The 24,311-nt window shown below is 51.4% G+C and overlaps 9 protein-coding genes across 9 annotated transcripts; 8 read left to right on the forward strand and 1 right to left on the reverse strand.

Annotated features, from left to right (window-relative positions):
* Positions 1-289: 289 nt before the first annotated feature.
* On the forward strand, positions 290-2,431 carry BKA67DRAFT_514036 (transcription initiation factor TFIID subunit A-domain-containing protein; the record flags this gene model as incomplete). Its single annotated transcript, XM_046097620.1, has 3 exons — positions 290-706; positions 806-2,062; positions 2,180-2,431. The coding sequence occupies 3 exons, from the start codon at positions 290-292 to the stop codon at positions 2,429-2,431; spliced, it is 1,926 nt and encodes a 641-aa protein (XP_045962288.1).
* A 2,505-nt stretch (positions 2,432-4,936) lies between these two features.
* BKA67DRAFT_512758 (proteasome regulatory subunit C-terminal-domain-containing protein) lies at positions 4,937-6,872 on the forward strand (the record flags this gene model as incomplete). Its single annotated transcript, XM_046097501.1, has 3 exons — positions 4,937-5,222; positions 5,325-6,652; positions 6,729-6,872. The coding sequence occupies 3 exons, from the start codon at positions 4,937-4,939 to the stop codon at positions 6,870-6,872; spliced, it is 1,758 nt and encodes a 585-aa protein (XP_045962289.1).
* Positions 6,873-7,236: 364 nt separating this feature from the next.
* On the forward strand, positions 7,237-8,339 carry BKA67DRAFT_557043 (uncharacterized protein; the record flags this gene model as incomplete). The annotated part of the gene is made up of 2 exons (XM_046102215.1): positions 7,237-7,544; positions 7,633-8,339. The coding sequence occupies exon 2, from the start codon at positions 7,655-7,657 to the stop codon at positions 8,336-8,338; it is 684 nt and encodes a 227-aa protein (XP_045962290.1). The 5' UTR covers positions 7,237-7,544; positions 7,633-7,654.
* A 1,646-nt stretch (positions 8,340-9,985) lies between these two features.
* Positions 9,986-11,844, forward strand: BKA67DRAFT_512161 (major facilitator superfamily transporter; the record flags this gene model as incomplete). The annotated part of the gene is made up of 3 exons (XM_046097451.1): positions 9,986-10,049; positions 10,098-10,565; positions 10,622-11,844. 3 exons carry the CDS (start codon positions 9,986-9,988, stop codon positions 11,842-11,844), a joined length of 1,755 nt encoding a protein of 584 aa, XP_045962291.1.
* Positions 11,845-13,897: 2,053 nt separating this feature from the next.
* On the forward strand, positions 13,898-15,661 carry BKA67DRAFT_591205 (Glucanosyltransferase-domain-containing protein; the record flags this gene model as incomplete). The annotated part of the gene is made up of 2 exons (XM_046104684.1): positions 13,898-14,040; positions 14,152-15,661. The coding sequence occupies 2 exons, from the start codon at positions 13,898-13,900 to the stop codon at positions 15,659-15,661; spliced, it is 1,653 nt and encodes a 550-aa protein (XP_045962292.1).
* Positions 15,662-16,203: 542 nt separating this feature from the next.
* On the forward strand, positions 16,204-17,326 carry BKA67DRAFT_533234 (oxidoreductase-like protein family; the record flags this gene model as incomplete). Its single annotated transcript, XM_046099667.1, has 2 exons — positions 16,204-16,240; positions 16,317-17,326. 2 exons carry the CDS (start codon positions 16,204-16,206, stop codon positions 17,324-17,326), a joined length of 1,047 nt encoding a protein of 348 aa, XP_045962293.1.
* Positions 17,327-19,226: 1,900 nt separating this feature from the next.
* Positions 19,227-20,692, reverse strand: BKA67DRAFT_557054 (carbon-nitrogen hydrolase). The gene is made up of 2 exons (XM_046102216.1): positions 19,879-20,692; positions 19,227-19,828 (listed from the first exon to the last, which is right to left on the reverse strand). The coding sequence occupies exons 1-2, from the start codon at positions 20,551-20,553 to the stop codon at positions 19,424-19,426; spliced, it is 1,080 nt and encodes a 359-aa protein (XP_045962294.1). The 5' UTR covers positions 20,554-20,692; the 3' UTR covers positions 19,227-19,423.
* Positions 20,693-20,815: 123 nt separating this feature from the next.
* Positions 20,816-23,079, forward strand: BKA67DRAFT_557055 (uncharacterized protein). The gene is made up of 5 exons (XM_046102217.1): positions 20,816-20,951; positions 20,997-21,133; positions 21,181-21,485; positions 21,539-21,656; positions 21,706-23,079. Exons 1-5 carry the CDS (start codon positions 20,892-20,894, stop codon positions 22,742-22,744), a joined length of 1,659 nt encoding a protein of 552 aa, XP_045962295.1. The 5' UTR covers positions 20,816-20,891; the 3' UTR covers positions 22,745-23,079.
* Positions 23,080-23,217: 138 nt separating this feature from the next.
* BKA67DRAFT_656289 (uncharacterized protein) lies at positions 23,218-23,731 on the forward strand (the record flags this gene model as incomplete). Its single annotated transcript, XM_046106917.1, has 2 exons — positions 23,218-23,359; positions 23,559-23,731. The coding sequence occupies 2 exons, from the start codon at positions 23,218-23,220 to the stop codon at positions 23,729-23,731; spliced, it is 315 nt and encodes a 104-aa protein (XP_045962296.1).
* Between the last annotated feature and the right edge of the window lie 580 nt (positions 23,732-24,311).

Consider the following 24,311-nt stretch of genomic DNA (forward strand, 5'->3'; position numbering starts at 1 on the left):
CTCACTTGCAATCCACGATCTTCACAAGCTGTGAGAGTCATCACACTGTACCCTTACGCCAAGTTTTCGGGTCCTTGCCAAGTCTGTTTGCCGTCCAGCAATTGCGGCCCTTTCGCCCTTATTGGCGGGCTAGGTGATTTCCGCTTCATCACAGCCATTTATTGTAACCCACGAATTTATCCTGCTCTGCATCTCCTGATTCATAACCTATCTTGGCCCCTTTGTCGTCACGAATCTGCTGAATCTTGCTCATCGGCTCGCACATTTGATCTCCGACACGTCGCACATCATGAGCGCCCAACCTCAAGGCCAGCCTGGCGCGGCGCAAGCCCAGCAGATGCGCATCCCCATGTATCGACCGGAGCAGATGCGCAACCTCGAAATCCTCTCCGACGCCGACAAAGAGAAATACGAACGAGGACTTAGAGGGCTTTGGGATGCCATGGAAAACAACCCCCCGGATACTGCAGCGCACAAGCAAGCCAGGACTAAAATCTCCGACTTCTCTCGCATGGTATGGGGAAAGGTCGCCAATATGCGCCGACAAGCACAACAGGTTCAACAGGGCCAGGGGGGCCCAGGACAGCAGCAACAGCAACAACAACAGCAGCAGCAGCAGCAGCAACAGCCGCAGCCCCCAGGCCAGCAGACTCCCGGCTTGAGTGCAGCAAATGCAGCGGCTCTGGCTGCTAACCGCGCCAACTTGGTCGCTCAAGCGAGACCAAACCCTGCCATGAATGGGGGCGCTGCTGCCGTCGCGACACCTGGAGGACAACCGCGGCCAACGATGGCCAACTTGCCCCAGGTATCACAAGCAGTCCTCCAAATGGTCAACAATCTGAGGGTTGGTCTGCCACCTGATATTGCAAGTGACCCCGACAAGGCGGGAAAGTATAGGTCGGATGTCAAGACAAAGTACATGAAGGCTCTCACTTTGATGGAACAGAACCAGAAGAAGATCCTGCAGATGCAAGCTCTCGTTAAGGACAGGACCTCTAAGGGCCAACAGTTCACACAGGAGGAGCAGTCCAGGCTGAATACTGACATGGAGTCAGCCAGGAAGACGTACGCCGAGGGCAAGAGATTTGCCGACAGTATCAAGCAACAGGCATCTCAAGGCCTACATGATGGCGCAACTGCCCCCGGTGCACAGAATGCCAGTCAGCCAGCTCGCCCACAGCCGGCCGCCACTCCTGGAAATCCGATGCAAGCAGCAACAGCCTCCGTGAATGCTGCCATGGACGCCGCAAAGAATTTGCAATCTGCCGGCATCAATCGCCAACCAGGCGCCCCGCCAACACCCACCACTTCCGGGGCACCGGGGCTATCCGTTCAAACCACTGCACCTTCCGCGCAGTCACAAGCTGCGGCTGCCCCCCAAACCCAAGTCAAGATTGAGCCAGGTTCGCAGCCTCACCCACCTCCGCCCGTCAATACGGCCTTGGCAGCAGCAGCAGCAGCCGCCGCAAACACGGCGCCATCGGCAGGAACACCTACACAAAATACAGCACGCGTTCAGACGCCTCAGGCAGCCACTCCAACAACAGCAGGTCCTCCTGGTGCTGCGCGGCCGTTATCTCACGCGGGTGCGATGGCACTGGCTAACAAGCATTCGTCATCGCAGGTTCCTACACTTGGCCAACAAGGCAACGCAGGTGCTGTATCCGCTGTTACCCCCGGCTCGGCTGGAATTGCCAATACGCCCCAAGCTGGCCATCCGCATGCTCACCCGCATCATCCTGGCGCCCAACACCCAGCTGGCGCCGTCCCTGTTCCCAAGATGCCAATTCCCAAGACTTTGCCGGACAGGGCACAAGCGATTCCCCAGCCCGTTGCCACCGGTGGAGGTGTGAACGCAGGCCGTCCAACTCTGGGGAATGGTCTCGGAACTGCTGGTGGCACGATGAACCAGCCCGTCATCAACAAGAACCCGACTTTCAATTACGAGGCCGAAGGCGAGCACGTTCTGAACAAGAAGAAGCTTGATGAACTTGTCCGACAAGTTTGTGGCGGTGCACCGCCCGGCCAAGACGGCAACTACCTTACTCCGGATGTTGAAGAGGTAAGTAATCACGCTTTTGAATCCGAGAGCTAGCTTAAACACCAGAAGCATAACCATTCCAGCCTCACATCTCTCTCACGATTAGTTATATTAGACCCGTACTGACTGAATTCAAAGTCCGTCAACCAGGTTGCAGACCACTTTGTGGATAACGTCCTCTACCAAGCTTGCAGACTGGCCAAGGAGCGTGGTTCTAAAGTTCTCGAGATTCGTGACCTGCAGCTTGTCCTCGAGCGCGTTTACAACATTCGTGTTCCTGGTTTCACATCCGACGAGCTGCGTACTGTGCGTAAACCGCAACCCAACGGGGCCTGGCTTTCCAAGGTCAGTGCCGTCCAAGCGGCCAAGGTCACGAGAGACGAGAAGTAGAGCGATCGTCCAGAGGCTGACACCGCCGTGGAGCGCGGAAAGAAACGAGCAAAAGCCAGGGCACCTGTGATCGACAAAAGTCATGGCATGGCGTTCAGTAGAAGGAGGCCGCTTGGTGGTACACAAGCACACGAATGGGTTCAGAAGCATGGCTCGGTGCCGACGAGGGCCAATGGAACGGACGCTTCTTCTGTTTGGGGCAGATATGACATGTCTGCCATGGGATCCTCATTTACTTGAATTTGTTCTCAGTCTGCCACTACTCCGACTGCACTGGGGATTTCGGCATCCGATATGCCTCCTGCTCCTCGAGCCAAGGCTCCTTGCAACCCTGCTACCAATCGCAGATTGGAGCTAACAATTGATCAAGGTGACAACGATGATCGTCTGTCTCTTGTTTACAAGCGCAAATGAGTGGCGCTTGTTGGAGAAGCTTGACGTCTCTGTGGAGTAGAGGTGTCATAAGCACCCTTCAGCTTCACTAGGAAATTCTTTTTCTTTTCTTTTTCTTTTCAAGTCATATCATCTCATGTTCTCAAGAAGTCTTCCGCCATGAACTGTATGGGTTGGTCATGCATTCGTATTTCGGCGTTCTGAGTTTGGGGTTACGGACAGGGAATAGGGTCAGACTAGATACCCATAGGAAAACCGGACATGCTTTGCAAATGAATTGATGATTACTCCGCCAACACTCATGTGTATGTTCCATGTAGGACTTTTTGTTGTTGTTGTTGGTTGTTGTTGTTGTCTTGTGTTGCGTTCAACGGCTTCTTGAACATTGCCATGAGACACGCGGAATTCTACTGGCAATACATGCATAGGACAACATGGATTATTCTGATTATCCTGAAAATAGTGATGCCCGACGCAGTTGCGCAGATGCTTTATGTTTCCTGATCCAATTGTATAGATTTTTCTCGGCCTCTCATTGAGGTGCAACAGCAGCCGGGTGACCACATATGGAACCTCCGGAGCTAGTGATTTCATTTACAACCGTGAACATGTGCAGCCGGCCGGGTTACACAAGCCATGTATTTCTGCATATTCACCAGAGAAAAAAAGCCGAAGGAGAAAAAAAAGATGACAGATCTACTTGTGGGTGCTACCTTGTGTGCAGATTCGACGAAGTTCTAAGAAAACAGAAAAAGAAAAAAAAATGTCTCTGGTATTTTGTTTTCAAGAATAGTTGTTGATATACATAGCATCAAAGCTTCAAAGAGAAGCTCAAAGATAACTCTAACTAATCCCAAGACAAGGGGGAAAAGCCCGCCAAGCACAAGACTCGACAGGGTACGGCGTCGCAAGCTCAAAGGTACATGTTGTTTCGTAGCGCAGACCACCAATGGCTGAAGTATGAGTCCGTACTGCAGCCTGTACCTGATCTGGGGCCTAAAAGTGCCGGCGCAATGGGTCTAGTTGGTCTAGTCAGCAGCCGCATTTTAAAAATGGAGTCCCTGACGTTTGCAGATGCTGCCTGCCCGCCTTCTGCTGGAGGGGAGGCTCTGCGCGCCCAGTTGCCGTAGTTGTTCAGCAGCTGCAGCTGGCCCGGGTGTTAGTTTGTTGCGCGAAGTGTCCCAACTTGGTTGGCGCGACTCAGCTGGAAGTTGTCGGCAGAGCGCAGCAGATTTGAACAGGATGAAATTATGAGAATATGAGATTCTTTAGCATATCCAACGCACTCAAACGAGAATGGACCAAATGAAGTAAAGGCCTCCTTTGCCGTTCATCTTTGCGTTTCAGCTTTGGCTAAAGAAGGACTATCTGTAGCTACTCAAGTGGTTTATCTCCAACTGTCGAGTATTTCGGACACTTTGCTTGTAGATGTCCGGCGCCTTCCACGTATATGCACGTATGCCTGACTGACTAACTTAACATAAGTTACAGTATCTTACTCTTGCTGTAGCTGTAGCTGTTATTACAGTACGGTTAGTTAGCTATGGTGCATCGCAGCACACTCCAACTAAGTTTTGGCCAAGCAACGTATTCTGTCTCGTCCTTCGCCTTGGTCTTTCCTTGGTCTTTCCATCTCCCATTCGAATCAGTGTACCATCAGAACACAAGCTTGCCCTGAATTGCGACGGCAACTTCACAAACAGATATCCTGTGTTCTAGGACACCCACTTCTTTGTTTGTTTGATGCAATTGCGTGTTGCTTGTAGTTTCCGACCCACCAGGCACGCGATCGAAGCCATCAGGCACTGGAGTGGTTTACATTGTTAGCAAGCAGCACCTAGCACCTCAAGCCAAGCACAGCTGGCAACTGAGAGCTCGCCCCAATTTCTGCAGGGCCCGAACTGGCGCGCATCCGTCCACCATCGACGCTGCCGCCGTCAACCTCGCTACAGCTCATCATCATCATCCATCATCATCACCATCATCGTCATCTGTCACCACTAAACAACCAGAAACCCCCATCCATCCATCCGAACAAAGCAAAACAAGAACCAAAGCCTCGAAAACCCAAACTGCCAATCACCACCTATCAACACCCGCACAGCTGGTAACATGCCCGGAAAAACACCCAGCCGCAACGGCAAGGAGCCCATCGAGACCCGCAAGAACCAAGACGTTGACATGACCGATGAGAAGGCGTCACTGAAGGGCAAGGGCAAGGGCAAGAAGGTTGCCAAGGAGGGCGAAGACATGACAGTCGTCGTGCCCCCGTCGAAAAACAGCAAACAGTCATCTGCACCCCCGCCCGCCGATGCTGATGGCGATGTTGACATGGACGACACGGACAAAGCCGATGACCTTGAGGTCAAGGTAGACCCAGTCACTCAGGCCATCGCAGGTACTTGCACCCCTCTGTTGACTATCCCCCATCGCTCTTCGCCGCCTCGTCTTTTGTCGTGTGGATCTCCCGTTGGTTCTAACTCAACCTTCTGATTCATAGATATCAAGAGCAATTTCGCTCTGCTCGACCGCGCTGTGATCTTGTTTGATGCCAGATTCACACTGAGAGCTCTGCGGTCCATCTCATCCCTGCGCAAGCGTCTTACCCCCGACATTCTCGCACAAGCCATCGCCGAGTCCTTCTCGGCGGCATCGTCGTCAACAAACGTCGCCAAGGCCCTGTTGGCCGCTATCGGCAAGCAGAATGTACAGCTTGGCCGTCAACCCGGAGCCGAGATAGAGATCGACAGCGAGACAAAGGCGTCGGCAAAGAACGGCAGCAGCAAGAAGGACAAGGAGCCTCTCCCCGAGGTTGATATCTTCCTGGGCATCCTCGTCCAGGTTTATCTGTTTGACCACAAGGAGTACCAGCAGGGCGTCAGGTTCTCCGAGTACCTCTCAGACCGTGTCCAGTCCCTCAACCGGAGAACTCTCGACTCCCTCTCTGCTAAGGTCTACTTCTACTACTCCTTGTTTGCAGAACAGCTCGCCCCTGCGCCACCATCCCCTCAGTCGCCTGTCGTCTTGCTTCGACCTACATTGCTCGCGGCCCTCCGAACGGCCGTCCTGCGAAAAGACGTCGATGTTCAAGCCACTGTCATTGTGCTTCTGCTACGCAATTACCTCTTGACGTCGCATATTTCGCAAGCCGACCTCCTCGTATCTCATACACAGTTCCCCGAGAACGCCGCCAACAACCAAGTAGCGCGCTTTTTTTACTACCTGGGTAGAATCAGAGCTATCCAGCTGCGATACACCGAGGCGCACGAGCACCTGACCGCTGCCACTCGTAAGGCGCCTGCCAGCTCATGTGCCCTGGGTTTCTCTCAAACCGCCACCAAGCTACTCTTGGTGGTCGAGTTGTTGATGGGCGACATCCCCGAGAGGGCCACATTCCGTGCCGCCAACATGGAGCAGTCTCTGCACCCATACTTCCTTCTTGTTCAAGCTGTCCGGGTGGGTAACCTGGAGGACTTTGAGACAACTATTGCCGATCATGCCGAGACCTTCCGCCGCGAAGGTACTTACACTCTCATCCTGCGCTTACGCCAGAACGTCATCAAGACCGGTATTCGAATGATGAGCTTGAGCTACAGCCGTATCTCGCTTCGCGATATTTGCATCCGTCTCCATCTGGGAAGCGAAGAAAGCGCAGAATACATTGTGGCAAAGGCAATCAGGGATGGCGTCATCGAGGCAACCCTGGACCGCGAGAACGGCTTCATGAAGAGCAAGGAAGTTGGCGATGTTTACGCCACGAGGGAGCCAGGCGAGGCTTTCCACGATCGTATTCGTGCCTGTCTCGCGCTGCATGACGAGAGCGTCAAGGTATGTTACGCTCCTTTTTTCTTTCCTTTTTTTTTTTTCTTTTACTATACCTGTACTGATCGCCACTTTCTTTTAGGCTATGCGCTTTCCCATGAACCAGCACCGTTTAGAACTCAAGAATGCACAAGAAGCTCGAGAGCGTGAGCGGGAGATGGCCAAGGAGATACAAGATGGCGACCTAGATGAGGACGATCTTGGTGGTGACTTTGAGGGAATGTAAACTACTGGCTTCGGCTTGTGTATTTCTGAGACCCACGGGACGAAACTGCGTCTGCATTGCCTTCAACGTCCAGCCCTGATCGTGAGGGCTCGGCTTAGGAAGGTTGTGGTGGTGACGGGGCTAGATAACCGGAGAGAAGGCGGCACTCCAGCACCGTGGCACGATCAGGGCTGGAGAATCGCAAAGCACATATCGGACTCCTTGTATTAGATACGGTAACGGCATTGTTATTTGCGGCAGACTGGGCTTCACACAGGGGGCAAGGGTGGGAGCGAGGCAGTTCGGTTGGCGAATCACGTGAACAAAGCTTGCTAATTGCTGTTTATAATCCCGTTCATAACCTTGCTGCTGAAACATCGTCGAGTGCTGACCATAATACACTGTGCTGATTTTTCAACTTCTTGCAGGCTGTCACACGTCGCATCTTGATGGTTCCACTTCAATAAGTTTTAACGTGTACATGTGGCGGCTTTGTTTTGATACACAACCTGACCAGTGCCGTGGGTATTTATATCTATCTCGACCACAACCCCGCAAATCATAGTTCGGACAACCTACATCACTACTATTTCTCAAGATTACGATCTTGCCTCCTATCTGCTCGAAGCCCTAAGCACTTATCACGGGCCGCTGCTGGCCTAACTCATAAACTGATTCGTTCTTACTGTTCATGTACGCATATACATACCACCCAGTCTCTGCTCAACTTCAATCTGCTGCGTACCTAGCTTTTTAATTCTTTTACTTACCAAGTTTACAGCACACAGGGACCTCCGAACATAATGACACAAACAGAACACCTGGTAAAGAAAGCCGCCGGGGCAGCGGTCGCAGAGACACCACAGGCCAACTCAGAACCAACCAGCAATGCCCCGGAACAACAGCAGCAGCAGCAGTTTAATGATAACAGAGGAGCAAGGGGAAAGCTCTACTTCGCCTACGGCTCCAACCTCTCCTCGACCCAGATGTCCCAGCGCTGCCCGCACGCCACCGCCGTCGGCCTCGCGCGCCTCGACGGCTGGGACTGGATCATCAACGAGCGGCGCTACGCCAACATCGTGCGGGCACCCACCTCCGACCCGTCGTCGTCGCCCGAGAAGCAGGAGCACGGTCTAGGGGTAAACGACGACCCCGTCGACGCCGGGCACCACCCGGGCGTCTACGGTGTCCTGTACCGCCTCCCGCCCGCGGACGAGGCCGCCCTGGACGCCTGCGAGGGCGTCCCCTTCGCGTACAACAAGCTCGTGCTGGCCGTGAGCGAGCTGGACCCGGAGACCCTCGAGGAGGCGCGGAGGGTGGAGGCGCTGGCCTACGTGGATCTCGTGCACGTCCTGCCCCGGGCGCCCTGGCCCGAATACGTCGGGAGGATGAGCGCGGGCGTCAGGGAGGCGAGGGAGCGGTGGGGGTTTCCGGTCTGGTACGTGGAGATGGTTATGAGGAGGTTTGTGCCTGGGTTGAGCTGGTAGAAAGGGGGAGGGGAGCGGCTGGGGTGGGCCAGTATTGTTCGAAGGGCCGTTTTTGTCGTCGGGCTGTCTTTGCGGCACAGGGGAAAAGAGGTTCCGTTGGAGTTAAACGCTGTTTCCAACGGACTTTTATTATATTTACACGCGCAGTCCGGAGAGCTTGCTCAGGATCGTGCCCAGCCTGATATTTGTGTTTTGATCGGACAACAGCATTTAGTGGGAACTACACGATGGGTACGGGCCGGGGATATGAGCACATGGTTGTTAGAGACGTGGTCCTCATGGACAATTTGATATCGTGGGACATTTCGCAGGGCGAAAGTCTTCACGACGGCTTCATTCCTGCTATTGTTAAGGTAGACTCAGGATCATAAGTAATGGTTTGGCCGGTACGGAGCCACGCCCAGAAATGTACATTTTTGTTGCAATTCCCTTGATAGGCTCCATTTGATGGTCATTTTAGCTACTCTATAGTATAGCGTCCAAAGCAGCGTGTTCTATTTGGCCGGGGAAACAACGGAACGGATGGATAAAGCGGGAGTAACGGAGCAAGAGGTGGAGCCACTCCCTGTTCGGCGTTTAAGCTCTATTCTTTTCACAGGGCCTTTGACGCTGGAGGAACCACCATCTACTTACGCAAATATAGGAAACTGCATATGCCTAATACTTATGGGTTGGATGAGAAGCTAGGCGAGGCGAAGGACGATTGTAGAGAGCATAGCATCGTCCAAAGTTCAATATAGCAAAATTGGGACGGTCACTGCATATTTCGAACTGGCACCTGCTATGTGCATATGGATTTGTCGTAGTCATATTCAAGCAAAGCACGCAAGACTATGCCCATCGCGGGCAGGCTTCCTCTGGGTGGGAGCGCAGGGCCCGAGTCAAGCCGCATACTAAGTTGGTGTTTATCCACTTGGCTGAGGGAACCCGCGACATTACGTTAGAGATGGCACTTTCATTCCAGATATAGCCTGTTGAAATTGGTATAAAAATACATTTCATACAAAGACCCTATTGTATACATGACAGAACGGACTAACAAGCTCTAGGCTGACATATAAGCATATTTCTCGGAACCTCGCGTGGTATGGCGGGTCATCGCCTATGGCGGAACATCGCATATGGCGGAACATCGCGTATCGCGTACTCGTTATCGCCATTCTATCGCCAAGTCAATCAGAGGCGACGCGTTATGTGCGTGAATTATATACTAATAATAAGAATGATTATATATTGATTAAAAGTTCTTTGAACTAATTAATATATAAATTTATATTTAAAATTATTTTTATTACTATTATTATATAAGCATTCTCGCGGTCATAGTATTATTATATGACATCTTTACGGAGCCGTACTCTGTGCATGACGTCGAATACAACTTGAGCCGAATCTGACCAGTCATTACCGGCACATACCCGAGCTGTCTATCAATGCCTTCCCTGTAGCACACTCCACTGTGGAGCAGATAGGGCAGATTGATAATCACAGTAGCGACGTAAGCTACGAAATGTTTTTCGGTGTCCGTGGTCAGCGGTGTGCCTTAACTCTTCGCCTCTCACGTCTCCTTATTAGTCAAGTACCGGCCGGTCGAGAATTCCAGAGCAGTGGTGTTTTAGCGTTGAGTACCAAAAGCAATTCCCAGGCATGCAATCCCTCCTCCAAAACAGACGCATCGGTCTCGCCGTGCAAGCCCAGATTGAGCGAGATCGTGAGAGAGCAGCACTGATAACACATAGCAGTGGCGCGGCGCCGCAAGATGGAACTCACGGCCAGCATACCAGTCATGAGGGGCCACTGAGAGAGAAGGAGGCCCAAACTCCGCGGGAAGATCAGTCATCCCCGGATCTGGAACGTCAGTTGTCGTCGTCCTCGGCATCGAGCAGCAGTAGCGACGATGACCCGGGCTTGCCAGCTCATCGAACACATACCGCCGCGACGCAGTACAGCGCGCGCGCAGCTCTTGGGCATTCCTTGACAGGTATTCACGCTCGTGAACGTGCGACGCACGAAGGCAAAGGATCCAAGGTTTTCGTCGTCGGGTGGGAAGGACCAAACGATCCAGCGAATCCTCGAAACTGGACGGTCGCCAAACGTGTATGCTGCACTCTGCAGATTAGTCTGATTGCCGGAGCTGTTGGAGTTGCTAGTGGAATCGATGCGACGATTCTGCCGCAGGCTGCTGAGGATCTGGGCGTGAGTGATGTCGCTGAGAGTCTGGCTACTGGTGAGTCGATTCACTGGATATTTGCGTCGAAGAGCATCTTACTAATCGTTTTGTAGGTATGTACCTCATTGGACAGGGAATGGGGTCCTTGATCGCCGGCCCTTTCTCCGAGACATTCGGACGCAACTATGTCTACGCTGGATCCGTGTTCGTCTATATGGTCTGGATTATGGCGTCTGGCCTGGCACCAAACTTCGGTGCTCAGATTACTTTCAGATTTCTAGCAGGGTGCGCCGCCTCGACGCCACTCGTATGCTCTGGTGGTTCGGTGTCAGACATGTTTAACAGCCTTGAGAAGACATGGGGTTTTCCACTGTACGCCATTGCAGCCTTTGGTGGACCAATGCTGGGTGCGGTAATGGGAGCGTATATCGGCCCCAGTTCCTCGGTGGGCTGGAGGTGGACCGAGTGGACAACCTTGATTTTGGCCGGGCTTGTGATGTTGCTGACTTTGCTGTTCATGCCGGAGACATACAGTCCTCTTCTTCTCCAGTGGAAGGCTGCGCATCTTCGACGGATCACGGGCGATGATCGGTACAGGTCTGAACACGAAATTGTTGAGGCTACGCTTTTCAGTCGACTGAAAGTTAGCATGACTCGGCCATTTGTCATGTTGACGGAGCCGATCATCATCGCCATGACATTCTATCTGTCGGTGGTCTATATTGTCCTATTCACCTTCCTGATCGGCTGGCCATGGATTTTCGAGTACCCTTACGCTATCGGACAGGGCCTGAGCAATGTCATATTCATTGCGATGTTCGTCGGGCTGCAATTCACGTTTATTCTGATCCCAATCATATACCGCATGACCACAAGACAGATGAAATTAGCGGAATCAAGGGGCGAAGGCAGCCAATTCAACCCTGAGATCCGGCTGTGGTACGCCATGCTTGGCTCTGCCGTATCCATTCCGATATCTCTGTTTTGGATGGGCTGGACTTCCAACCCAACAATCTCGATCTGGTCGCCCATTCTAGCGGTCGGCCTGTTCGGATATGGTGTCATGGGTGTGTTCATTTGCGCCTACATGTACATCATCGACAGTTATGAGGTGTACTCGGCATCAGCATTGACGTTCGTTGCACTGGTGCGTTACGTTTGTGCCGGTGGAATGACGGTGGTTGGTATTCCGTTCTATAAGAATATGGGTACAGCCTACACGCTGACCATCCTGGCGTGCATCTCATGTGTGCTCGCTCCCATCCCGTACGTACTGTTTCGGTGGGGACATTTGTTGAGACAGAGGAGCAAGTACGCCGTGTCGAGGGAAATCTGACGCGCTATTTGATTGTTGCCAGTGGATATTGAAGATAGACTTCAAGCTAAAGAACACCTAGGATTGAGAAGGGAGACGAATAAGCCGAGTTGTGAGGATGCACAACCAAAGGGGTTTGACTTGCGTGAGAAATTGGGGGAAAGAAATTATTGGGCCTAGTCAGGCGTTATAGCGTTTGCGAATGATTGGAGTGCCGAAACTTGGTGGCATTGCTCCCTATAATTCAATATACATTATTTATGGATGTGAACTGTGGCCTTGGTGTTGGTTAATGTTGCGTTCGATATCTAAGGATTATCTATGAACTCGGAGAACGAGTGAATAGATCGAAAGTGTAGTCGGTTTGACGGATTAGTGAACACGAGCTTAGCTTCGTATTCGCTTTGGCACCCTGCCAACACTTGTTTATGGCGGAAACGTGCAAGCTTGTCATAAACGTGGTTTTCAATCATGTTTTATTTGAGGTGCCGTTTTGGTTTGAAAGGTTGGAATGAGTGGTGATATGACACATGCCAATGCATGCTGCACCTGTACCTGTAAGTTGCCTGTACCTGTACCTGTACCTGCGTGTGGCTGCGGCGTGGACAGGCATCCCACAGGATCTAGATCCACCGAATGGTAGCTGTACTGGATTGATTTGTCGTTTCCAAAGATGGAATAGTTAGTCCAACTTCACCAAAAAGAATTCCCTCAACGGACCAGCACACTCGTTATCGCTTAACTCGAACAAAATGTGACGCTATCTGTAGCGCTTTGCTTGTCGGAGTTGTGCGCGTTGTGCTGACTGACAATAATAGCATGGCATCAATCGTCGTCTGTTTTGTGCTTCACGACAACGTCAACGTGGCACTACGGAATGGTGATGGCCGACATCAATTGCAAAGCAGGTGCCACATCAAATTACGTGCTTGTCTAGCATTGCGCCGCAACAACCGTGTTTTGAACGACCAGATTAGTGGCAACACATGACAATATCATTAATAACCATAATACGGGGTATGGGCAACACAGGCCTCAGGCCAGCTGCACGTGGTACGATAGCCGTCCATCCGAGATTTGCTACCACTGTTCGCTTGGAGTGGATGCTGCAAACAGACCTTGGACCTCACTTCCGCATCATGTTGATTCCTGCCGGTCTGAAGCGCCTTGAATTGGTGGTCTACGCCCACCATTCGGGGTTTGCCTGACGACAACACAATGAGACGGATAATTCGGAACTGCCAAGCCTTGTTGAGCACTGACAGACCCCCGTGTTCCCGCTGAAAAGGCTTTCAGGACTCCATTAAACAAGCAAACGAAGGAGAAGCTTAGTTGGGTCACAGGCCATGCTATTGGAAGATTAATGGAAGCTGCCTATCGCTAGCGCGTTTTTCGAAAGGCCCCACGTTGAAACAATACGGGCTTCCAATACTATCAGGTCGCCAGCAAGCGCTTGGGGTACGGTACCGGTAGGTAGAACGCAAAGTTTGTAGTTGCGGTGCGTTGTGCTGTGTCCTGAAATCCATATCTGACACATGTGGTTCCAGTGCAAAACTATGTACGTGTTGACCAAAGCATGTCGAGTACGTAGAATCAATCGCAAGGAGTAACAGAGTAACGGTGTCATGGTGCATCTGTGCAGGATGAAAGGTGAAAGGTGAAAGGTGAAAGGATGAAATTGGGGAAGGATATGGGAGGGGGCTTGCTCCAAAGGTTAGTTAGTGGATTATGCTACCGTATTTACTCTGCTACTTGACTGTACTCGACCACTGATTCAGACACTGCGCCAACTTGTGCCTACCAGACCATAATCACTCCCCCTCCGCTCCGCTCTCTATGGTTGCTGCTGCAAGTACGAGCTGAGCTGAGCAGGAGTAGGAGCAGAAGCAGGAGGCGGCGAGACTGAGGCACAGCACTGCCCACTCACTTTCCAGACGTCAGCATTCTCGCGTTGCTCTTCCCTTTCTTCCATCAAGTCTCTTCATCAACTTTTTTTTCACCTGCCCATACCCGTTTTCGCAGTCGCATTTCCTGCAAGTCATTCGTTACCTTTACATCAACCTCGCCCTCCACCATGAAGGCGTTTTCTATCGCCTCTTGGCTCCCGCTTGGAGCACTACTTTCCGGCGCAATCGCTGCTGATCCCGCTTGGCAAACAATTCCCCCCATTGAATCATACGGCCAGCACTTCTTCTACAGCAACAACGGCTCTCAATTGTAAGTCCATTGACCTGACACGTGAAGCACCGCGCCCTCCTCTGCGTGCATCCCCCAATTGAGTCGCTCGTACATGGTCAGATAGCTTACCCGTGCATGCCCATACATCAGCTACCTCAAAGGTGTTGCCTACCAACAGAACTTCGACGGCGGCAATGGCTCAAGCAACCCCAACGTCAAGTACACCGACCCCCTGGCTGATGCCGCTTCTTGTGCCCGAGATATCCCTCTGATGAAGCAAATCTTCACAAATGTCGTTCGTGTCTACGCCATTGATCCCACTGCAGACCACGACGACTGCATGCGACAGTTCGCTGCCGCCGACATCTATGTTGTCGCAGATCTCAGCCAGCCCGGCGAGTCCATCAACAGTAACGACCCGGAGTGGAACGTTCCTCTCTACACGCGATACACCAGCGTTGTTGACTCCCTGAGCAAGTACAACAACGTCATTGGCTTCTTCGCCGGGAATGAGGTCATCAGCGCTGCTAATCAGACCGCTTCTGCCGCCTTCGTCAAGGCTGCTGTGAGGGACACCAAGGCCTATATCAAATCGCAAAACTACCGTGCCTCTCTTGGCGTTGGATACGCTACTGCCGACGTGCCTGGAAGAGATCAACTGGCCGCTTACTTCGCTTGCGAGCCCGACTCCACTACTGCCTCGAGCATTGACTTCTGGGGCTACAACGTGTATTCATGGTGTGGTGACAGTGACTACACCAAGTCCTCGTATGACGAGCGTGTCAACTTCTTCAGTGACTACCCCGTTCCTGTGTTCTTCGCCGAGTACGGCTGTATTGAAGGTATCACTGGCGGACCTACGCATCGACCATTCACTGAGGTTGCCGTGCTCTACGGTAACATGACGGATGTCTTCTCGGGTGGCATTGTCTACCAATGGTTCATGTCCGAGAACGAGTATGGTCTGGTGTCCATCAGCGGGAGCTCGGCCTCGCCTTACCCCGACTACACCTCTCTCTCAAGCCAATTGGCCAAGGTCACTCCCACCATCACCCAGTCCAGCGCTTACACCCCTACGAACAAAGCTCCTAACTGTCCAGCTACTGGTGTCACGTCTGATGTTACCTGGCTTGCGGCACCTTCGCCGCTGCCTCCCAATGTCAACCCCCAGCTGTGTCAGTGTGAAGCAGCCGCGTTTAGTTGCGTGGTTTCTACAGACGATGAGGAGACGTATGGCGACGCCTTTGGTTATATTTGTGGCGCAGGTGCCAAGTATTGCGCCGCCATTGAGCACAATGCCACGACTGGAAGCTACGGCGCTATCAGCGGCTGTGACCCCAAGGTCCAGCTCGGATTTGTGGCAAATCAGTACTATCTCGACAAAGGGTCCAACAGTCAAGCCTGTAACTTCAATGGCGTTGCCAAGGTCCAGCAAGCTTCTACTGCGAGCGCGTGTAGCACCTTGATCGCATCTGCCGGCACCGATGGTCTTGGCAGTGTTGCCAGCCCCACTGGACAACAGGGCACTGCTGCCGCCAGCTCTTCCAGCGTCGGCGTTCCTGGCTACAACACGCCTGGTTTGTTTGGGGTTGGAAACGCACTCTTCGTTGCCTACGCCGTGGCTCTCGTCGTATCCGGAGTCGGCATGGTTGTTTTGTAAAATGCGCAGGGACTGGTTACACTATCAGGATGTATGTATTGTTGGGATTGGTTGGCCTCCGGACATGGAACATCAGGATGGACATGATTTCTTGACGTAATATTACTATCACTATGCGACTTGACGGGACCATTGCGTAAGGACATTTTAGACTGGGGTCTTTGACAGACGGGTGGTAATGAATTCGTATCTAATTTTCGCGAGATATTCCGAGATATTCTTGGCATTGATGGCACAAGTCACTACCGGGTACCACTATTTGACAGTGTATGTTGTGGAGCCGCAGTTGCTTTTCCAAGAGGCTCTGGCATGTCCAATCGTCTACGATCCACGATCCAAGACAGTATGGGGGGCTTGCTACAAGATACATATTTCGTATTTCCAGAGCTTCCCCGCGGTGGAGTCAACGTCATGAACCCCTCCATCGTCATCAAACGTACCGTGCCGTAACGATATTTATGCGTGGTTTAGTTTTTGGCTAATTACCATTTATATTCAGCCAACAAAAGTCAAACACCACTCCAAGTTTAATAAACTTCAAAATGGCAGATAAGATCGGCGTCGCTTTGATTGGTAGTGGTGAGTCCCGTCATGCTTGATTTTCTACCAAAAACTCGAACATCATAGCATGCTAATCCTGCACCGCCGGCGATAGGCATTTTTGTCAAGGAGGAGCACCTTCCAGCTGTGCAGAAGTCTGATGACCTGGAGCTTAAGGCGATCTACTCGCGCTCCCTCAAGTCTGCAAAGGGCGTATCGGAGGGCCTTTCCGACGTAGCGCTCTATAGCGACGACAGCGAGCAATCTTACAGTGATCTCCTCAAGCGTGATGATGTACACGCCGTCATTATCGCTCTGCCCATCCCCTACCAGCCCGACTTCATTAAAAAGGCCCTCGATGCAGGCAAGCACGTCCTCGCGGAGAAGCCTCTGGCCAAGGATGTTGCGACGGGCAAGGAGCTTGTCAAGTATTACCGCGACTTGGCCGGCAGCAGCAAGGTCACATTTGGTGTCGCTGAGCAGTTCAGATATCTGAACTCCTACCTGCACGCATCCCAGGAGATATCAAAGCTGGGGAAGGTCATGGGTGTCCAGCATCGCCTGCACAGCACCGTCAACCTAGGCGGCAAATACATCGAGACGCCATGGCGAAAGGTGCCCGACTACCAAGGTGGCTTCTTGCTCGACGGCGGCGTACACCAAATCGCTGCTCTGCGATTGGTGCTCAAGGGTGGCGGTGTCAAGGTCAAGAGTGTTGCCGCACAGACGGCGCAGCTGAGGGAGTGGTTGCCGCCGGTGGATACGGTCGATGCCGCTCTCAAGCTGGACAACGGCGCCACGGGGTTCTTGAGTATGAGTTTCGGTAGCCCTTTCGAAGATGCAGAGCTTGCGGTAGCGTGCGAGAAGGGCACCGTTGCCGTGGATCGAAACGGCGGCGTGGCGGTCAAGAAGGCTGGCGAAAAGGAGGGAAACACAGTCACGAAGAATAACGAGGAGGGTGGCGTTGCAACAGAGGTTTGGGCATGGGCCAAGAGCATCAAGAGCGGTTCCCCAGACGAGCAGCAAAGCCCAGAAGAGGGACTTGCGGATTTGGAGATGCTGGAAGCGTTGTTGAAGAGTGGAGAGAAGAACGGTTCCCCCGTCGAGCTAGGACTGCAGATTTGAGAAGCCTCCGGAATGCGTCCTGGGCGGCAGTCGAGCGAAGTACGGTCTTGGAATCATTGGATATCATCAAATTTATGTTTTCCTCCTTTGATGCAAAACAACAATGTAATATCCAATCTGAAATGTCTTTTGTTTTGGTTGAGCGTGAGAGTCAGTCGCCGCTTAGCCTCATACACTTGTTGCCCTCCTTCATGCCAACCTTGAAAGCCTTCTGATTCCTTCCAAGCCTCGCCAAGAAGAAAATAAATACAAAATTACTCGTTCAGCCAATTCGGTACAGTTATTACAGCACATTAGTTGTAGTGGTCGATTAATTATGCTGTGGCGTTGTGGGAAGTCTCGAGCATCGGACACATCCAGAACATAATGTTTCACTCCCTGTCAGATAGCATCAATGGCTGCCGGACTTCTTCACGATGCATCTTTTCCGGATCGTTGTTATATCATAAGTCTACGTAGTTACTGATGTTACCACATTGCCAGTGCTCGTTCTGAAGACGTTGGCGTAGAAGCTGCCTAGTTACTGTTCAAGAGCCTTATATTTGCATATTAGCTAACTCTAGACAGTCTTTCTAAACTATCCGTTACATTGTAATGATCGGACTTGTAGGCCTCCCGCAACACACTGTTCAACATTATGACTGAGCACCGGTGCTCGAAGCCAGTGATGGCTTTGGTTGAGTTATGCTGCCGCTTCAGTCCACCAAGCAGCTCTGCTACGTATCTGGCTATGACGGACCTATGGAATATCTGCTACGGTTGTTTTCTGCTTCTTGCTGTTGAATGAGGAACTTCTGCATGACGTTGATTAGTTAGTGACTCAGGATGGATATTTCAAGTCAAGATACTCATGGTGTGCTTCAGGTCTCGAATATTTATCTTCGCAGTAAGCTAGTTGCTTTGTAGTCTGTCGGTCTTGCTTCTTGACTAAGCCGCTTGGTGGCAACGGTGGCTTACTTCCTGAAACCGTGAGTTTCCAGTGATTAGCGATAGCAAAATTTGTCAGTGAACAGCTTTTGGGCTGAAGTGAACACAAAGCACAATCTCTTGATTCGAAAGCAGCAATAGTAATGGCAGCTCAGTTAACTGGAACGCAACAATTCATGCATAAGTTCTCAAAACCATTGGAATTTTTGTTGAATTATCAAAGAGCGGCTTTTTGAGTTTGCTAAAAAGTAACATGAGCCTGTGTCTAGATACGTCATCGTCCAGCTCATAATTATTCGAGGCGTGGACTGGTAGTTGAGGTATTGTTAGTTTGACCACATGAGATCGTGGATAAGTTTGGGAAGTGCCAGGCAACTTCGCTTCTAGAAGAGCCACTCACCTGAAAACCCCACGAAAAAAAATAGGAATGGAAGGTGAAGAATTGGTAAGTTATGAAACCCGATGGCTTGAGTACACACACTTACTCCCCGCTCAAAGATGAACGAGATCTTCAGTTTCAACACTCCTGACTGGGACCCAGTCAAACACTGGATATGAGAGTCGCGCAAGTACTCTGGCAATCCACCTTGGGGAGAGGAGGGCTACGCTACGGGTTTAACTTACCATGAGAGATGGGGCCATATGTTCCATTTTTGGACGCTTGATGAGCGTAAAATTTGGCACGGCAACGTGGTGCGGCGATCGTACATGTCATCACATCGAGGTCAAAACAGCGTGTCTTGCACCCGGCAGTTGCGTTGAGCTCAGCAGGAGACAGCGTGGATGCTCAATATTCGAGACTCCCCTAGAGATGTATTTGTGTTGATACGTTTGACGAATAGGCACTCTGGGAGGGACGAGAGGAAAACTCCAAAATTCATGGGAGTATGCTTCGACCCCGGTCGTGGTGATCTCTGTAACGTGGATCTATTCACTTATACCGGGAGGAAATACCAGGCGACTCCTCTTGAAACCCCTAGCTTGACTCAACCTTGGGTTATTAAGACGCGAAAAATTGATCAAACACCTTAGAAAGATATAGCTGCTCCTTGCAGGTTCTGGGAAAATGCGATAACGAGATTCGTTTGAGCTGACTTCCAGTGCTTAGGACGTAGTTTGATTTCATCTCATAATCAGAGATGAGAATTTTGTATTTCAACAAGGAGCCTACTACAAGGAGGACGATAGGAGAGGGATCTCCCGCAAACCTACTTGATTCAGAATAATGTCGTAGTGCTCAGGCCTTCTGTGCTTCTCAAAGTTGAACACCCTATTCCTCTGTGCCTGGCACATTTGAAGATCAATAGTCGCGACAATGAGTTCGTCGCCCATGGTCGTTGATTCGGCCACTATCCTCCCAAAGGGGTCAATAATTAAACTACAGCCAATGAGACCCTGATCGTTCTCGACACCGCATTTCGCGACATTTATGCTCCACAAGGCGTTTTGATAGCTGCCAGCTTGGCACGACAGCCTGTGGTGGAACTCAGCAAGGTCTTGTTGCTCCTCAGGCGTTCCGTCGTGCTGCGGTGCCCACGCTGTAGTATTGTATCCTTCTATAACGAGCTCGACACCCTGCAAAACCTGTCAGTAGAAGGTGCTACCTGGTCTGTGGACTTGCGGACTTGTAATCCATACGGCCTCCAGGCCTCGGGCCATCGCCTATCATTGCAAATCAACATGCCCAAGATCGGGTCTCCCTTGCCCTGCGATTCTATCCCCGGCTCAACATCCTCAGCTTTCAGTGCACCCTGAATCAACCCAGGCGCCCTAAATGCCTGGAAGCCCAAGTCTCCCGGCGTGAAGTACTTTTTCTCAAGCTGTTGGAACGCTTTTGGATCTGGCAGCGGTTCTGTGCGTCCCGGAAGATGGACTTTCCTGTACTTTCCAACACCATTCCGGGCGGCGACCGAGTAGTAAATACAAGTATTGAAATCTGTCATGCTTCCGTCATCTCCAGTCCAGCGCTCTGCGAAACCTACGTAGAAGTCGATCCCGAGGTGGTTCGCCTTATCCACCAAAGTTTTGGCATGCGGCGAGGACAGGACGGCATAAGGGTCCTTCGCTGACGCGGGCTCAAAGTAGCCTGCTATCTCATCCTCGTCTGTCATGTAGTGGATCGGGAAGAAGGTCGTTAGGGCCAACTCGGGGTATGCGATTAGCTGGACACGTTTGGAAGCGGCCTCGTCCATAAGTTTTAACATACGTTCGAGAATTGACTCCCGCGAGGCTGACTTTTGGTTTGGGCCAAGCTGTGCCGCGGCAACAGTTATAGTCCTAGAAGCTGGCTTGTTTGCCATTTGTCGCGAATGTATAGGTGACAAACCACTGATATAGTGCTAGATGTGAAATACGAGTGTGGGAGTCTCCTGTGACAATTTCTTTATCTATAACAGTCCAATGCAAGTATCTCCTCTAACAATGTGAGAAAGCGTGGTATGCACGACCTAATTGATATTCGGAAGGCGATCCGTGATAGGCGCTCCTCCGCATGCAGCGTCGTTCGGCGGGGTAGTCGGGCACCCCCGAATCGTGGTGCAAGTTCTTTTGGCTATACAACGCTCTAACTTCAATGATATTCTTACACTGGCTACATCTTATCTTTGACTGTACCGGTAGCACTGGAAATCGATAAATCATGGGATCAGAAAGGCCGAAATCACCAGAATTTGATTTGATCATCCGAAATGGTCGTATAGTAAGAAACCCCCTTAACAGTCAGGACCTTGACTGATCATATAAGGTGACAGCAGCAGAAGTTTTGCCTCTTGGTGTTGAGATAGGGGTGAGGGGCGGCAAGATTGAATGCATCGGGAGGAGACTGGCGGCGGACTCCAGCACGAAAGTAGTGGACGCGGAGGGTGCCTATATTACACCAGGGTATGCCATACAAGCACAAGATAGTTCAAGAATTGACCGAGGACTAGAGGTGTAGACTCGCACGTTCATATCCAGCAAGACAACTCACCCACGGGAGACACATGGGAGTCAGGAAGTCGCTCTGCAATTGCTGGCGGCAACACTACTGTCATCGCTTTCGCGAGTCAAAAGCGTCACGAGGACAGCATATGGCCAGCTCTTCAAGCTTATCACAAGAAAGCCGAGGGGAACTCGTTTTGTGATTATGGCTTTCACGTTATTCTAACAAACCCCACCGACAAGGTGCTCGCAGAAGAACTGCCCCAGCTAGTTGAAAGAGAAGGAATAACCAGCATCAAGATTTATATGACGTGTGAGTCACTAGCATAGACTCATCATTCTTCTTTGGTAACAGATGTTTTTCAGATGAGCCCATGAAGCTTGGCGACGGCGATCTCTTCAATATCATGATGAGGGCCCGCAGCTTAGGCATCACCACTATGATTCATGCCGAGAACAACGACATGATTGAGCAAATCACTAAGTATGATCTTACTCGCTCAGTATTGTGATCCAGTTGCTGATTATTACAGACGCCTAGCCAAGCAGAATAACACTGGTACTTTCTTTCACTCCGTAGCACGACCGCAGATCGCGGAGTCTGAAGCAACCTACAGAGCAATCAGCTTAGCAGAAGTGACTGATACTCCGATTCTCATCGTCCACATGTCCGCGCCCACCGCTGTCAAGCATGTAAGTGAGGCGCAGAGAAGGCTGCTTCCAATCCATGCTGAGACATGCCCGCACTACCTGTATCTGCTCAGCGACAGACTTCGATCCGGCGACAACGATTTCGAAGGCGCGAAGAACATCTGCGCGCCTCCGCTGCGACATAATACTAACGATTTAGAGGAAATCTGGCTCGGTCTAGCCAATGGAACTTTCACAGTCGTCTCATCTGACCACGCACCAGCGACATTTGACCACGAGTGCGGGAAGCTCAAAGGATTCACCACGACCGAGGAAGGGCACAAGCACGCGGATTTCCGCAACGTGCCAAACGGCCTGCCTGGAGTTGAGACCCGGCTTCCGCTGCTCTTTGATCGAACCTTTGACCCATCGCGGCCAAGCGATAAATTCGAAGACAATAAGATCCGCATATCCCTACCCCGGTTTGTGGAGGTGACCTCAACAAATCCGGCGAAGCTTTATGGTCTGGGTCATCGCAAAGGAAGCCTACAGCCTGGTTTAGATGCCGATATCGTCATCTGGTACCCCGATGAGGCACCTCTGATTTCCCAATCAGAGGCAGACGGACCCAAGAGCACTAGTCGTGAACGCGCAAGGACGCGGAGTAAGATCACCATTACCGACAGTATGTTGCATCATCGGATAGACTACACACCTTTCGAGGGTATTGAAGTCCGGAACTGGCCGCGCTGGGTGTTCCGCAGAGGTGAATTAGCTTGGGACAGAGACGGCGGGGGAGTTATTGCGAAGAAGGGAGATGGTGTGTTCCTCAGGAGAGCGAAATCTACAATCCTGACCGGTCAGATGGGCAGACGGCCGAGCGGAATGTTGTGGAACGAATTGTCGTACTGGTCAGAAAAGCAAACGAGCACTTTGGTGTGACAGAAACCCATGCGAGAAAATGTGAAGATTCATGTCCTCGGTAAGGGAATGCCACGCGAATGCACTCAACTAAGGAGAATGGCGTTGCGTGGTTCCTGGTGGAAGTTAGCCGTTATATATCATGACATCAATTATACCAGCGCTCCCTAGCACGCATCAATATGGAAACCCAGCTGCTTCTTCCTACCATATCAAACCAAAAGAGAATATTTATTAACACAATACCGTGAATGGAATGAGATGCTTCAGCAGCGCGGGCCTCCACATCGGAGTGACGCACTAAGTGGGGTTTGCCAGATCACCTTCGCTACATGCGGGTGTGACGAACTCTGCCAGGTTATAAATTTCAGAGTTGAACTTCAAACTCTCATATTAGCCGCAACTTTCTTTCCCTCGAGCTTCTCCGCGTAAACACTCTTCCCAAGATACCCATTTTAACGGCCAGCCTGCTAGAAGCAACCTCGTCGTACACAATGCCCGCCTTTGTTACCGTCGCCTACCCCCGCCCGAGCGGGGAGTTCAAGTTCGACCTCGACTACTACCTCAAATCACACATGCCCTTAGTGGCAAAGACTTGGGAACCTAAGGGTCTGAAGGCTTGGACAGTCACACAGCGTAAGTCTTGAAAAACGAACGATGATATACTTTATATCGCCTTGCACGTCTCGTCTCTAGGCACGTGCATTCGATCACCGCGGCCCGTTCCAAGGTGACCGTGACCGGGATAGGTGGTGTGGATGTTGATGAGGAGTCGCAATTCCTTATCCATGTCCACCTTTAGAGAGGCATGAGGCTGACCAATGCGTCTTTACAGACTCCGAGGGTCCTTATGTCATCCAAGCTATTCTGGAGTGGACCAGCATTGAGGCTTTCGATGCGGCTGCCCAGACTAATGGCGGCCCGGAGGTGTTTGCTGATGTCCTCAACTTCACTGACATCACCCCTATTCCCATCAAGGGTGAAGTCAAGGGCTCTTGGTCATCTTAAAGTTGGGCCCCGAGTCACGAGTTTGGCCACCCAATCAAAACTTCTCGGCGACCGACGTGGTTATTTGGGCAGATCAGAGATAGGCGTCCAGTACAGTGGGGATAGGCTGGATAGGATCAGATAAACACCAATAAATGTCTTATCATGTCAATCAGAAGATGTGTGGATTTGCATGTCGTGACCCGGACAATTTCCCTGCAACGCGTGACTCGGAGCTAACAGCAGGACGCTGCGTCCGTCGCTATGTGGCATTGCGTTATCAAACTGGAAAATATATGTTAGAGTTCCCACATATCATCATAGCCCAAATGACCCGCCCGGGGATCATATAGATTGAGAAGGCTGTAGAAAGCTATTTGATTATGTATCAACGGAACTTAGAAATGTGGGATACGCTTCCATCCCTAGGCAGGAGCTGAAACGAGTTGTGGTCCAAGGGAAAAGTTATAGCTGCTGCAATTTACTCTCCAAGCCTAAGTCCGGCGAAAATAGTCCGTCAGGCCGCGAGATCTACCGCACTAGGGCATGCAATGGAAGGAATGTTAGAATATTCGCGCAACTTTTCAATCTACCGTAGCAA

The sequence above is a fragment of the Truncatella angustata genome (genome assembly GCF_020726525.1).
Source record: "Truncatella angustata strain MPI-SDFR-AT-0073 chromosome Unknown BKA67scaffold_2, whole genome shotgun sequence".
Lineage (NCBI taxonomy): Eukaryota > Fungi > Ascomycota > Sordariomycetes > Amphisphaeriales > Sporocadaceae > Truncatella > Truncatella angustata.

Bases quoted from the DNA above. Each gene is read 5' to 3' on its own strand.
- BKA67DRAFT_557055 (XM_046102217.1), top strand. From the start codon at position 20,892: ATGGGATCAGAAAGGCCGAAATCACCAGAATTTGATTTGATCATCCGA. The intron at 21,134-21,180 runs GTATGCCATACA...ACCGAGGACTAG, and splicing joins GGTGCCTATATTACACCAGG to AGGTGTAGACTCGCACGTTC. The intron at 21,486-21,538 runs GTGAGTCACTAG...GATGTTTTTCAG, and splicing joins CATCAAGATTTATATGACGT to ATGAGCCCATGAAGCTTGGC.
- BKA67DRAFT_557054 (XM_046102216.1), bottom strand. From the start codon at position 20,553: ATGGCAAACAAGCCAGCTTCTAGGACTATAACTGTTGCCGCGGCACAG. The intron at 19,829-19,878 runs GTCCGCAAGTCC...CAGGTTTTGCAG, and splicing joins GGAGGCCGTATGGATTACAA to GGTGTCGAGCTCGTTATAGA.